General features: G+C 51.1%; 1 protein-coding gene and 1 long non-coding RNA gene across 4 annotated transcripts; one reads left to right on the plus strand and one right to left on the minus strand.

Annotated features, from left to right (window-relative positions):
• Positions 1 to 1,745: 1,745 nt before the first annotated feature.
• On the minus strand, positions 1,746 to 14,299 carry CCDC51 (coiled-coil domain containing 51). Of its 3 annotated transcripts, XM_059939545.1 has the most exons (5): positions 10,025 to 10,134; positions 9,621 to 9,678; positions 4,471 to 4,790; positions 3,261 to 3,425; positions 1,746 to 2,719 (listed from the first exon to the last, which is right to left on the minus strand). In XM_059939545.1, exons 3-5 carry the CDS (start codon positions 4,780 to 4,782, stop codon positions 1,964 to 1,966), a joined length of 1,233 nt encoding a protein of 410 aa, XP_059795528.1. In that variant the 5' UTR covers positions 4,783 to 4,790; positions 9,621 to 9,678; positions 10,025 to 10,134; the 3' UTR covers positions 1,746 to 1,963. The 3 variants fall into 3 exon arrangements, with proteins under 3 accessions (XP_059795528.1, XP_059795526.1, XP_059795527.1); XM_059939543.1 differs by lacking the exons at positions 9,621 to 9,678; positions 10,025 to 10,134 and adding an exon at positions 14,219 to 14,299; XM_059939544.1 differs by lacking the exon at positions 9,621 to 9,678 and having other exon boundaries at positions 10,025 to 10,133.
• On the plus strand, positions 10,156 to 12,424 carry LOC132374970 (uncharacterized). Its single transcript, XR_009505853.1, has 4 exons — positions 10,156 to 10,259; positions 10,354 to 10,409; positions 10,492 to 10,579; positions 12,060 to 12,424. It is a non-coding gene; the product is annotated as an uncharacterized LOC132374970 (long non-coding RNA).
• Positions 14,300 to 15,158: the final 859 nt, after the last annotated feature.

A 15,158-nucleotide genomic window follows, 5' to 3' on the forward strand; every position in this document is an offset into this window, starting at 1 on the left:
CTTTGGCTCATGGCCATTGGGACAGCCTCTTGGGAGGCAAAATTTGTCACACAGAGATCACTCTGGAAGCCCCCAGAGCCTCCACAGGCTTGGGGGAGCCTCAATCAGAAGGTTCAGGTCATCCACACTGGCTGCTGTCAGAAGAGCTAAATCACAGGCACCCTCTTCCCACCTGCCACCCATCAAGAGTCTCATCATTCTCATATACCCGACTCTGCCTTCCAAATTCTCCCTCCCCAACTCCTCGGCTCGCTCCCTTCCCTCCACCCTCTCTTCCAACACCTGGGTCCAGGACTCAGCACCTTGTCCACACCAGGATGGCACCCCTTCCCTGGTTCCCTCGTCCCTGGCCTCTGGACATCAGAGTGGCCCTCTGGGTCCTCCACTTCATTCTCTAACTTTATGCTCCACAACTCCCCAACACCCATCACCACCTCAGCCAAGCTGATGTGCCTCAAGGCCCTCACCCACCTTGCCTCTCCTGGCTGTGCAGCTTGTGGGGGGCCCCCTCCATGTGCCTGGAATCCTCCCCTCCCCAGACCCATTCACTCAAGTGCACACCCTTTAGGACCGACCTCACCGCAGAGGGGGACCTAGGACTTCCAAACCCCACAACACCCCTCACCTATACACAGACAAGTCACCTCCTACCCATCAGGAGGGTGAACATCCCAAGTGCAGAGGTCATTTCATCCCACACCCTCCTGGGGAATCCATTACAAAAAGAAAACAATGCCGTGGATAGAGTGACCAAATGATCAAGGGACCAGGGGCTCAGAGGTTCACATCACCCATGGGGCTACTTGGGCCATGCCCACTGCCCAGGCTTGAGCACAGGCTCCCAAGAGGGAGGGCATCTCATGGAAGCACTTCTGGCTCCACAGGCCTCTGCTGTGAGTCAGCTCTGCCCAGCCCACAGAAGACCCTATCTGCAGACCCTGCACACAACCTCAGTGCACCCTGAAAGGAGGGTGGGTTCTCCAGACCCACAGTGCAAGCCGAGTGCCTCCCCACTGCTCCTGTTTAGTCAAGGACACACAAGGCCACCCATGGCCATTTACCCAGGAAGTCAAAGGTTGCTGTTCTCCACTGAAAAGGAAGAGGTAAAGGGTTCTCAGGGCAGTCCACCTCCATGCCCCCCCAACTGCACCTCCCACCTCTGGGAGGTCCCTCCCCATCACTGCCTCACCATTCACACTGCTGGTGGGCTGAGCTCTGCCCAAGGCTGTAGAGGTCATCCCTAGGCTGTGTGTGGGACGACACCAGCCCGAGTGGTGCTGCCCAAAGCATTCTCTGCACCAGGGAACCAGACTGGCAGCCAATCCCTGTAACTATGTCCCCAGCAATATTTACCAACCATTCCCCCAATCTCTCTTCCCTGCTCTCCTCTGATCATTCCTCCAGTGTTAGAAACAGGAAGTTTTCCCCAACATGGCACAGAGAAAGTGATCCAGAAGAGGGGCAGTAACCATGGTCACCAATGGGTGGGAAGCAGGCTAGGTTTTACTCACTGGAAATCATGGGCCACGTGACACAGGAGGGCTGGGCAAGTGGAGGACAGGCCAGGAAATCCAAAATGAAAATCCAGGCCTCAAGCGGTAAGTATATCCAAAATGGTCCTGAACTGGGGGCAAGACCAAGAGATGAGAGAGGAACTAAAAGGGGGCGATTACCCTACTTCCAGGCCCAACCCTCGAGTCCCAAATCTCAATTTTCAATGGACAAAACTCAGTCTAACAAATTACTTTAAATAGGACAAAATTAAAGACATTTTAATTGGACATTAGCACAAATTTTCAATAGTTAATGTAAATGAGTGTTGCCTAAAAAGCAAAGTATGTCTGCTGGTGAGCCACACAGACTCAGGCTGAGGTTGAGTGCACCCCTGAAGGCTCACTTCATTGCTTCATTCTCTAATTAAATCTACATCCATACCTCCTCCCTCTGGAGGTGGGTCCAGGGGCTAGCTGGCCCTGAACAGCATATACAGCACAGGCAGGATGGCCACAAATGTCACGCAGGTGACCAGTGTGCCATAGATGGTGTTCCTGTTGACCTGGGCTTCTAGCCTCTGCTCCATGTCCGACAGCCCCAAGATCATGCTCCCCTGTTCCAGCAAGGACCCAGACAGGGCCTCATCTGCCGGCTCCACCAGGCCTGGGTGCGCTGCAGCCTTTGCAAGCTGAAGCACCCCAGCCACTTGGCTCAAAGTCTCTTCCAGGCCATCAAGCTGCTCTCGTAAACCCTCTAGACATGAATGGACCTGCCTGGAATGGCTGAGCTGCTCTTTCAAGGCAGCTGAAAGGACATCTGTGTCTCTGTCTCGGGTGGGGGAAGTACCTGCCTGGGACAAAGAGCTCTGCCCAGGCCCAGCTTGCACCAGGCCCCTCAGGTCTGCCATGAGGTCATGGAGGTCCCTCTGCTGGAGGGAGTAGCTGGACGCCTGTTCTCGGATGGCTTCCTGGAGGCTCACAGGCCCCTTCTGAGCCTCCAGAAGCAAGACCTTCAGCTCCTGTAGCCGCACACGGTTCACGTAGGTGGAGCCAGCCACACCAATCAAGGCCCCCAGGACTGACCCAATGAGGGACCAGTTCTTGGTCCTCTCAGCCCGAGTGCGCTCCTTCTCATGACTTTCCCGCACAGCTGCAGAGAAGAGGGAGAACTTCTCTCGCTCGGAGTCTTCGGCACGCAGATAGGTCATACGAAGCCTCTTCTCCTCCTGCAGAAGCAAAGCTGTCATATAGCAGCAACCTGGCCCAGCAGCCACCAGCAGATGTCCCACTACCATGTCCTTGGGGCTCAGCTTCACGCCTGGCACAGATTACATGTTCCATAAACACGCTGAATGATTAAAGGTAGCATAAGCCTGGTCAGGAGGGAGGAGCAAAGGAACTGGGTGTGGTCAAGGTGAGTGGCACTATCCTCCCCAAGCAGTCTTGGGTCTGGCCGGACATGCAGTGGTGTCTACAGAATGTGTCTAACAGAAGGGAAGTGTCCGGCGCTCTGTGGGCCAGACTCCTGCATGGTGCTCCCTCCTCAGTAATCTGGGGTCCAGATTATACTGTCCTGGATCACTGATTCCAGTACTCCAGGACGAAGTGCGTGGAGAAGCTCTGGAAGCCTGGGGCCCAGTCCCTCCACAGGGGCTTCTGGTTTACCTCCTTACCAGGTGTCTGACCCCCTAACTAGTCAGGGCTCCCACCTCGCCCCTCCATGGCCTGCCAGGCTAGGGTCCCTCTCCAGATGAGGAAGGTGCCCACCTGCAACATCCTGTGCTCCAGAGTAGCCAGTTCCAGGTACTGGTTATCGTCTCTGGAGATGCGGTCCAAGCGGTCCCTCACCTCCTTCAGCTTGGCCTGCTGACCTTCCAAGTCCTCCCGAGCCTCCCGGACAAGCCCTCGAGCCACCATGAACACTTTCTCTGCCTGCAGAGAGAACAACAGAGGTCATTTGCCCCTTCTCTCCATGCCCGCACAGACTCAGCTCCATTCCCAACCAGACTGGGCTGAGAAGAGGTCAGTGGGGTGTTAGTACAAAGGGTGGAAAGAGAGTCCCTCAGACACATAATCCTGGCTCACCCAGTGGTCCTCAAAGTGTAGCCCCGGGCCCCGCCCATCAGAATCACCGGATTTGTCCGTTCAAGTGGAAATAACATGCCCCTGAGAAACCTGAAAATAGCTAAAGATGCATATAATCTGTGTCCACCAAACCCAGCTGACTCTAGTCTGACAGACCACAGCAAGGCCCTTACGTTCTTAATCGGTTTCATGTGTGTTACCTTAGCTACACCTCCCAACAACGCCAAACGCCATGACAGGCATTGCCCTGGCCTCCATTCAAGAGACGGAGAAACCCCAGCTCAGCCAAAGTGATGGCCTCCAAGGGGAGAGACAGCACTGTGCCTCAAAACCTCCGGCTAAGCCCCAGGTTCTTCCCACCCCACTACACTGGTCTGTGCCCAGGTGGGAGTGGGAACAGAGATGGCGGAACGCATTTCCACTGCCACAAGGGACTTGACAACCACAGGCAGCTCTTCCCACCTCACAGTCTGATGTTTCCCAGTGCTTCTACTTTCACGAGAGATGCTTCAATCACACATGGGGCTTTGAGGACACTGTAATGCAGCAACCCTCCAGGTAACTCTCACCACCAACCCCCAAGCAGTCAATGAAGGAAGTGTTTGCTGTCCTAACAGAAAGGATGTTAATGGCCCGGGACTCACTGGTACATAGCATACACAACAACTTGTTTTCATGGGAGAGAGGAGGGCCCTTCAACCCGGTAGTATCAAACCCAGGCTGTCATGTGAGAAACGAGTCAGATCCTTCTCCTAGTGGTATGTGTTCAAGAAAAGGCAAATCTGGACGTGGCCTCCCAGCATCTGTGGCTGGTAATTTACTTGTCAGGAGCCTCCAGGCCACACTGCCCAGGTCAGAGGGCAGGGCCAACCACCCCGGCTACCCTCCTCACCTCAGTCACGTTTCCCTGGGCCTCTCGAACCTCACTGAGTCCAACAAACTCTTCATATCTGTCCCACCAAGTCTTGGCCATGGAGGACGCTCGTTGCTGAATGCTGTGCCCCAGGGCTCCTCCCAGCGCTGTGAGGCGGTGGTACAGCCCAAGGGCCACCTCCTCAGGTCTTTTCTCGCTGGGCTGGCTGGGGCCTGGGCTGCAGAGAGTCCTGGTCGTAATGAGGTCCCTTCCAAGGAGGCCTCTCCGCACCAGTACGGGAGACACACCCACGACGTGCCGCATGGCCAACACAGGGCTGCACCCTGTCATCGGGAGATCTGTGGGGGGATGCCAGAGAGATCAGCTCACAGCCAAGAAAGGCTGGGCTTAAGTCAGATCTCAAGTCCTAGGGACAGTTCTGAACTGAACAGTTTCCATTAGAAAGTCCAAACTGCGCAGCACTCTTTTGGGCCCAGAGATGGCAGCCACCAGGGTCAGGCTTCACCAGGTGCCCCCAGACAAGGGAGCATGTCAGGGAAGAGCATATTTAGGAGCTCAGGCCTTCCACCTCTCTCCGTGATGCCACATGAACCAGATCCTCCCATTCCACCCACCTTCCCACAACCCCAGGTCTCTGTTGTGATCTGCATGAGAATCCTGGTGTCCAGTTTTCTGATAATCTCAAAGAAAATTCTTAAACCTGCGTTGTGTCCATGCTAACAGAGCCCCCACAAAGATTCACAAAGACTCCTAGGGAAACTGGAACTGACTGAGGGGATTTGGGGGAAAGATTTCTATAAATGACTATCAAAACCAGCTTCCCAGACTCCCTGAGGGCTGCCTCAACCCTGGGGAAGCAGTTTCGCTTCTGTTCTAGGACACAGGTCGTTCATGTCCCAAGGCAGAAAACTCTCTCCTCAGCTCTCCTCTGAAAAGACAATTCCGGGGGAAAACAAAGCAAAACAAAACAACCCAGATTTCTTCATAGAGGACAGCTTTTTTAGGTTCACACCAACTTTCCTTCTGCCCTTCAAGCCCAGACATTCCAGGTGACCAACTCCCAGTCTCACATTTCTCACTTTCCATAAGCTTTCTTCCTTCTTTCCAACCTCAGTAACTGCCCTACAGGTTAAGTTTCTTTCATCTTTCCCTTTTCAACCTTGCTTTGATGTTTGGGCCCCAACAGTCCTACTTCTCTGTTACCTGAACAGCACAGGGAGTCTCCCATTATCCAGTCAGGCCTGGCCTGAGCCCAGGAGCAGCAGTGAATTCTGAGGACCCCGAAGAGAGGGCCAGGTGACCCATGCTCCCGGGGCAAACCTGGGCCAGAGCACCCTGGTCTGGCCAAACCACCCCTGCCCCCAAGTATTGACTCTGGCTGTCAGAGTGACACCTGGTAGCCAAAAGACCAGGCCAGAGAGAGAGGTAAGCAAAGGGAGCGGGGGACAGGAAGACAGGCTAGAAGAGCTCCAGTTACAAAGAAAGGACCGTCCCTGATGTAAGGCGATGAGCATCCCAGCCTCCTCCCCACGGTGCCATGCTTGGAGAAGCTCAGACCCTCTTGAAAACAAAGTTGCTTGGGTAGGGGCATGCCTCCTGGCAAAAGCCTGAGCTGAGTGCCACAGAAGGGGACATCTCTGTGACAGTGGTTCCAAGCTGGTGCTGCACCCGAACCCCTGTGCCCCTTGCCTAAGGCCCAAGGGAGCACACGCCACCCATGGCCCAGCAGTTGGGCCAGCCTCCTAGGCCTCGAGGCCAGTGACCACTGCACACAAGTTGTGGCCTCACAACAATCCTGCAGGTGTACCCCTCATCAAAGCAGAGCACCCACCCTCCTCAGCAATGCTCAGCAGAAAGGTGTCCCCCTTGTCCATCACTACTTCTTCAGCCCTCTTCTCTCTTGATCCCGCTCAACCACCAAGGTTGCTCTCCTGAAGCCCTGCAAAACTTCCACCTTGTCAGATCCAGCAGGTGCTACTCAGATTTCTTCTCCAATACCTCTGCAGCTTTCAACACCCTCTCATTTTGAAATCACCTCCCCCCTCAGATTCCTCCGACCTTCTCAGCCTCCTTTCCTGGCTCCTCCTCTATCAGCAGCCCAATCTTGGACCCCAGGAAGGTCACTCATCCCTGGCAGAGAAGACAGCTACAGCCTCCTACGCAGTCATGGCTTCCTCCCCTGCCCCTCACAGCCGTTCTTCACGTGGCAAACAGAGGCTCTGTTATCTCGTAAGTCAGATCACATCCCTCGGTGCAAAACCCCCTGACAGCTCCCCAGTCACGTGGCATGCACACCAGTCCTGCCATTGGCCAACAAGCACCGGTCCTCTCAGCCCTCATCCCCTTCCTTCTCTCCATCCCTGTACATACTCCACTCCAGCATCCTCACCACGCTAAGCACAATCCTGCCACAGGGTCTGTGCCCTGCCATGTCCTCTGCCTGGACCGCTCTTCCTCCACAAGTCCAGTTACCTCACACTTACGTCTTTGTTCACATATCACCTCTTGATAAGGCCTTTCCTGACCACTCCCTCCTTGGCCACCTTACCTGCTTTCTTTTTCTCCATCAGACACATATATTGCCTTCTTCATGTATTGCCTCGTCCCTCACTAGAACATAAGCTTGGAGACAGCAGGGACTTGGCTTCCTGAGGGGACACACCAATGAATCCCAAGTTGTTCCCCCACTCTAGTCCCTCCTCTCAGCCGCCCACCCCAGCCTGTCTCCTGGCTCCTCCCCACTTAGATATCTCACAGGCCCATCAACCAGCAAAGGGAAGATGTTCCTGGCACAGAGACAAAGTGGAACAGTGCTTGAAGTTGTCTAAAATCTGAAGGGTGACCTGTGCAGCAGAGAGGAGAGTGGGTGGAGAGGCTGGACAGGTGGACAGAGGGCCAAATGAGCAGAGGCCCTGCGCCCAGTTCAGGACGCTGCCCCTCCACATCCATTCTCCTACTCCATCCAGATGACTATCTCCTACCAACTGCCCTTTCCTCAAACCTCCATCACCAGTACCTCATCCTCACTCGTATAGCTGATGGTTTGCTTCATTTTTCACCAAGAAAATATTTTAAAATTGGAAGAGAACTTCCATAAACTCCTACCACACCTTCCCACCTGCCAGTGTCTGTCTCATCCCCACCTTCTCTTGTTCCTCAGGATGAATAATTCCTGCTCTAGGAAAGGCCAAGCTGCGCCCCAGGTCCCATATCCTCTCCCCTCCTCAGACACTAATTGATTTGACACTCCCTCCAGCAACTGCCCCACTTCTCTGCTCCTCTTTACTCCTTGGCAAAGTGCCTGCACTAGCTGTCTCCAGTTCCTCTTCTCCCATTCTCATTCAGCCCCCCTCTGATCTGGCCTTCACACCCACCAGGCCACTTGAACTGCTCCTGTCCAGGTCATGTCCACGTGGCTAAACCCAATGATCAGTTCCGTCCTCATCTCGCTTGCCTTGTCAGCAGCCTGAGCCTCGTGATAGCTCCCTCCTTCTTGAACCACCTTCCCCTCTTGCCTTCCAGTCCCCACTCCCTTCCACAACCCCTCCACACAGTGCCCCAGGGCCCTGTCCTCAGGCTCCTCTCTTATCCAGTCCTGTGGCTTGAAAAATCATCTACAAAAAAGTTCTAAACTTGATTGTAGGGATAGTTGCACAACACTGTAAATATACTAAAACCACTGAATGGTACACATTAAGTAGATGAATTATGTGGTATGTAAATTATATCTCAATAAAGCTATTACTAAAAAACAAACAGACAGAATCCTCTGGCAGTCCAGTGGTTAAGACTTGGTGCTTTCACTGCCAGGGCCGGGTTCAATCCCTGGTAAGGGAACTAAGATCCTGCAAGCCACGTGGCGTGGCCAAAAATAAATAAATAAATAAAAACCAAACAAACTATAATCAGACCTCTCCAGCCCACACCTCTCCTCTGAATTCCAGGCTCATTTATCGAACTGCTCACTCCATGTCTCTGCTTGGAAGGCTGATGGGGATCTTATCTTCCTCTCCCAAACTTGCCTTTCCCACAGCCTTCTCCATCTTGGTTGATGGAAACCAATCAGGTCCAAACTCTCATATCATCCCTGACTCTGCTTTCTCTGCCTCCTCACATCCAATCCATTAACAAATGCCACCTCCACCTCTAAAACTAAATCCAGAATCCCTCTTCCTCTTGCCCCTGCCACTGCTATCACCTGGTCCCAACGACCGACATCTTTTGTCTGGATTATCCTAAGAGCCTCTGACAGGTCTCCCTGCTTCTACTCTAGCCCCTACTGTCAATAGAGCAGGCAGTGGTGCTTTCAAAACACGGTCAGACCATGTCTCTCTCTGCTCAAAGCCTGCAACGGTTCCCCATTTCTCTCAAGGTAAAAGCCAAAATCCTTTCCATGACCTACAGGGTATCCACCTCCTGGCTCTCATTCTTCTCTCCTCTCACCTTCTCTCCTTTTCCTCACTCTGCTCCAGTCACATGGACCTTTTTCCCCTGGTTTTTTTGAGATAAAATTGACACACAACATTGTAAAAGTTTAAGGTGTACAATGTGATGATTTGACAAATGTATATACTGCTAAATGTTTACCATAACAAGGTTAGCTAACATATCTTTCACTTCACATAATTCCCATATAATTCCCAGCTTTTTTTTTTTTAATTTATTTTTGGCTGTGTTGGGTCCTCGTTTCTGTGCGAGGGCTTTCTCTAGTTGCGGCCAGCGGGGGCCACTCTTCATCGCTGTGCGCGGGCCTCTCACTGTCACAGCCTCTCTTGTTGCGGAGCACAGGCTCCAGACGCGCAGGCTCAGTAGTTGTGGCTCACGGGCCCAGTTGCTCCGCGGCATGTGGGATCCTCTCAGACCAGGGCCCGAACCCGTGTCCCCTGCACTGGCAGGCAGATTCTCAACCACTGCGCCACCAGGGAAGCCCCCAGCTTCTTTTATGTTGCTAGAACATGCTAGGCTATTCCCACCTCAGGGGCTTCACACCACCTGTTATCTGTACTGCTTGCTCCCTTCTCTTTTTCAAGTCCTACTCAAATGTCATAGCTGTCCACTCCCACCCCAGGACTCCTTAACCACTTTCTCTGCTTTATTTTTCCCCAGGAACATATCACATGACCCGTGGTATGCATTTCACTTATTTACTGATAGTCTGTCTCACCCACCAGAACGGCAGCTCTGCCAGGGCCAGCACTGTTTTGTTCACTGCTGCATCCTCAGTGCCTAAAGTACATACATATAGTACACACTCAACAAAAATGTACTGGATGAATAAACAGGATTTGCAAAATATCGCACCCCGGGCTATATTATAAAACCCCAGCTCCTTCCGGTGGCCTCCAAAGCTCTAGAACCAGGTGGTCTAGCCCCCGCCCATTTCTGCTGCCTCCCTCGCATCTCCCACCAGCCACACTGTAAGGAATGCGCCGAGCTTCAAGGCCTTTGCACAAACCCTTCCCTCTACCTGCAGTCCTTTCCCCGTGCACGGTCCCAGGCTTAGCGCTTGCGGTTAAAAACCGTTCGCGCCTTCTGGATCCTCCCCGGGCAGGACACCCCACCTCCCCAATACCTGGTGGGCTTTGCGCCGGAGCCGCAACCCCAAAGGTGCGCCCGTCACTCAGTTGATCCCTGACCCTTCAGTGCCCGCCTCCGGACCGCTTCCGGCAGCGGGAGCGCAACTTCCGAACCAGGAGCCAATCTGCGGGCCCGCATGGAGGTATAGGCTCAGGGGGTGGGACGGGAAGCTCCGCATCCGGTGGCAGGGTCTGGGGAAGGGGCGGCAGGCGCCATGTCGGGCCGCGAAGGTAAGTGTGCGGGGACGATGGGGTGGGGTGGGGCGGGGCGGAGAGGGACGGGACCCGGCGGGGGCCAGGCTGAGCGTGCTCGTGTCGCACGCAGGTGGCAAGAAGAAGCCCCTGAAGCAGCCCAAGAAGCAAGCCAAGGAGATGGACGAGGTGAGGGCTGGCCCAGAGGCGTGGGCGGGCGCGGAGGGTCTGAGAAATCCGCCGGGAGTGAACCCGCTCTCCCTCTCCGTAGGAAGATAAGGCATTCAAGCAGAAACAGAAGGAGGAGCAAAAGAAACTCGAGGAGCTAAAAGCGAAGGCTGCGGGGAAAGGCCCCCTGGGTGAGTGAGGGCGGGGTAGAGCTCAAGCCGCACAAACGCCTGAGCATCAGTCTGGATACGGGCCCGAGCATGTCCGTGTCCTGCCTCGTTGGTGAGTTGCGAGGTCTCTGTTGCTGGTGTCCGCTGCAGTGGACGGCCCTAGCCAGGCTTGGTTTCGCAGCAGCGGGAGAGGGGGCGGGAGCCAGACCCAGTATGGGCTTCTCTTGCTTAGGGAAGTGGCAGAAATGGAAATAAAGAAATTTATATATCTCAGACACACGTTCGTACAGTTGAGTTTGCAGATATCCTCTACAGCTTCTTGCTCCAAATTCGTATTTCACTGCTTCTTTGTTGTTTGTAACATTTCTTAATTTACTAATCGTATTGTTAAAACTAGCAAAATACTTTTGCATCTTGAGTCTTTTCACGCTGGATGCGCCTAGTCTAATGGATAAAGTCCAAGTCTGTTGGCATATTATTGTGCTATATGTTTTTTAACTTAATTCTCTACGATTCTGCCTTTTTTTTGCCTTTGTGTAAGAGGAATTGATTACATATCAAAAGTTTTTTTTAAACCCGTCAGTCATTGTACTTTGTGCTTCTTAAATCCTGTTTACATTCATCAAAATAGGATTATTTTCTCAACAGTTATCTATACCCTATTGGATCACTGAGCCACCCTAGGGACAATGAAGGCTGGAATGGTGGGAGTGTCATTCAGGGTTTCCCAAGACCTCTGTTCTAGTGGGTTTGAGTCATTTTTGTGTACCCACACAGCGCTGAGATTCTAGATATTGAGATTCCTTTTTGGAATGATGTGAGGTATCTTGCACCTTCCCTTAATCTGTGATTATGTATGGGGAGAAGGCCAACCCTTAGTGAAATCCTGTACTACTTGTTTCTTATTGAGCATCATCTACTTTTTTTTTGAGGTTTATTTTGTCATAGCTCTTTAGGACTTTCATTTCTATATTAGGCATACTTAATTCTATAACTGTTTGTTAAATTACCTACTGTGTGCCAAATACAGTCATTTGTAAATTGGGTAAAATAAAGGTAGTGAGTAAATCAGATCCCAGGATCATAATATAGAAGTTGATGTGGTGTGACGTGGCAAGAGTATGGACTTGGAAGTCAGGCTACCCAGGTTGGAATCCTGGCTTTGTCGCATACCAGTTTATAACTTTGAACAACACCTAACACTGAGACTTTGTTATCTGTAAAATGGGTTGATAGGGGATGAGGATTAAGTGAGCCCGTCTGAAATACACAACACACTTGAGATCCAGACCAGTGCACAGCCATTACTCGTGCCCTGCCTTATTCTCATTCTACTTTTGCCCAGAATAGATAATACTGGGGAAGCCCTGTGCATGCTTGTGTCCAAAAAAATGCCCAGTACATAGAGCTGGGCCTTATTAGGATCCTTATCAGGCCCCTGGGGCTTCAACCATGGAGCTGTCTTTTTCCCTGGATGAGACTTTTTTTTTTCCTTTTGCAGCCACAGGTGGAATTAAGAAATCTGGCAAAAAGTAAGCTGTCCCTTGTGCCTGAGGCAATGATGATCCTTAGTTCCATTCCTGTTTAAACATCTGGATTAAACATCTGGATTCCCTGCCATAACATCTGTTGCCACCTATAGCTAGAATGAAGTGTTGTCTTGGAACCTATTGTACATTTAAGAATAAACTTTTGTAAAAAAATAAATAAATCACACAGTGGCTCGTCTTTAGTTCTTCTCAGCCGTTTCGACCTTAGCTATGAGATCCGCATAAACGCAGCCCAGAATCCTGCCAAAGTGTGTTCTTAAGTTCTTGTTCTGTCCTGAATTCTGTACCACCTGGAATTAAACCAACTCATTTGAAATGGCTGTTGTTTTCTGTGTGGTTGTATACCCAACAGAATATATTACATGAGATTAGTGGAAGAATTTGTACTTTGGGAAGAAAATCTATCTTTCTGTTATGACATCCACATTAGTATTTGTTTTAATGGGGTTGTTCATCTGTTCATGTAAGGAGTCTTGCTTGTGCAAGCCGGGCATGCACCAGTGAACAATTCCTCTTGTCAAGGAACTTCTCTATTGTTGGAGGGGAGCAGGACAAATACATATGATACGTGTTATGAAGGGAAAAAAGACTGGAAAAAGGAGAGATTCCTAAAAGTCTGTAAGAACTAAGCTTACTCTGAAGCCCCCAGGTCTGCATTTCCACTAGGGCTTCAGAAAGGTCCTTGCTAGGTTCCCATCTCTTATACTCTACATTCAACCCATCAGCAAAATTAAATCTGAACCCTTCATATTTACTCTTATACCACCAGACCTTCATTCTGACCCTAAAATCCCTCACCTAAATTATTGTAGTCACATCCAAATTTGTCTTCCTGCCCCTACCCTTGCTTCCCTACAGTCTAATCCTTATTCAGGACCCAGAGTGATCTCTAAACCATAAAGTTACATTTTGTCTCTCCGTGGCTGAGAATTCTTCAGTGCCTTCTTAGTGCAAAAAAAACACAAGTCCCTACAATGACCAGTGAGGCACTAAGGGATCTGGATGCCACTCCCTATCCTCTGGTATCTAGCATTCATCCTCCTGATCAATTGTGAGCCACAGTGGCCTACATTCCAATCAAGCTCCTGCCTCACTGTTATCACCAACTGGAAACTCCCTTCCTTTAGAGTACTGAAATGTCACAGTAGTGAGCTCTTTCCTGACTATAGTGGCCGTCCCAGTGTCTCTTAACCCTGTTGCCTTTTTCTCTCCTGACATTTGTGGATTATCTACCACTTTTGACTCCAGGAAGAGTAAATTCCTGGAGGACAGAGACCATAATGTGTGCTAAATGCATACGTATTGAAACAATTTAGAGGCACAAGTCTAGATTTCCTCTCTAGGCCCTTGATACAACTATGGGAATAATGCTAATAACACTTCGCTTTCTCTGAGAATGTGTTTTCAATAAGGGCTCTAGAACCAGTCTGAGATTTTGCTGAGTCAAAACTGGAAAAGGTTTTGATAGAGTGAAGCCTGTATTATCATTCTAATGTACTTGATATTAGTAGAAAAAGAAAAACAGCCCACTTTGCTTCTCTCCCGGAAAGTTGCACAGCCAGCAGCATCTTCTTTGGACTTCAGGGATTCCCTGTTGGACCTTGCCAGCTCGCACCCATCCCTGTGCTACTGAGAATAACCTTTCAGAGAGCCAGTGCCAGCACACCACCCTTGAGATTAAGCTACTGCTCTTTTATTTGGTGGAACCTAATCAGCATTAACAAATAGAAGTATAATCCTGTCTCTTTAGGGGACCAGAGTCTTGGAGCAATTAAGACAAGCATTCAACATTTGGGCAGCTGTCTGAGGGAACCTACCAATTACCTCAAAAAACTAAAGCCAGGTATTCAAGACCTTCTAGGCCCTGACAACCATCTCCCTTTCATTTACTGCCTTCACAAACATTCATAGGACACTCACAGGCCAAGTTTGGCACTGAGCATTCAAGTATGAAAAGTCTTGCCCCAGTTACTCTCCAACACCCTGTTCCTGCTAACTGTCCTGCACATGACTGCTGCCCAGTAAAATCCTGTCAGCCACTCAAGTCCAGCTTGAATCCTTGCTCCTCTCTAAAGCCTTACCTTCTCTCTCTGCCATCGATAATTCCTACCTGGCACTTGTGTGGCGTCCATTTCAGTGTTGTGTTCTTGTCTGAGTAGTCTTGGTGCCATCCTCCTTGGTAACTCATTTTTTTTTTTAATTATTTATTTATTTTTGGTTGCATCGGGTCTGTTGCTGCGCGCGGGCTTTCTCTAGTTGCAGCAAGAGGGGGCTACTCGTCGTTGCAGTGCACGGGCTTCTCATTGCGGTGGCTTCTCTTGTGGAGCACAGGCTCTAGGTGCATGAGCTTCAGTAGTTGTGGCATGCAGGCTCAGTAGTTGTGGCTTGTGGGCTCTATAGAGCGCAGGCTCAGTTGCAGCACACGGGCTTAGTTGCTCCGCGGCATGTGGGATCTTCCCGGACCAGGGCTCGAACCCATGTCCCCTGCATTGGCAGGTGGGTTCTTAACCACTGCGCCACCAGGGAAACCCTCCTTGGTAACTCTTGATAACTTCCACTCAACCTGTAGGACAGCCCAGGTGCTGCTTCCAGGGGGCCTTCCGTAACTTCCTGAGTTTCATTCATTTCTAACCTATGACCGTCGCTTGGGACAAAAACACTCAAGAGCTCTCAGAGAAATGAATGAATATTAACAGCCTGAGCAGTTAGTTCCCACCCCCTCCAACACAGGCACACCATTCTCAGGATCACCCCTTCTCAGACCTTTCTTTCTCCAGACCTACCTCAAAGGTACACATTCAAAACATTTACTGTTTTCAAAGATGTGTGCTCACAACAGCTCTATTCATAACTCCTCGCCCAGTCCCACTCTCCCAGACTCCTCCCCAAGAGAGCCTTGGGGTATATGAGAAGTGGGTCTGGCTGGAGAACAGCGAGCTCACAAAGACCAAACCCGTGAAAGCTCCCTGCCTCGATTCACATGTGCACGTGTGAAAATCAGGGCGAACTCCTCCAAGCACAGCTGTGTACCCTAAGTGATGCCAGAGAGC

This window comes from Balaenoptera ricei, chromosome 11, assembly GCF_028023285.1.
Source record: "Balaenoptera ricei isolate mBalRic1 chromosome 11, mBalRic1.hap2, whole genome shotgun sequence".
In the NCBI taxonomy this organism is placed as follows: Eukaryota; Metazoa; Chordata; class Mammalia; order Artiodactyla; family Balaenopteridae; genus Balaenoptera; species Balaenoptera ricei.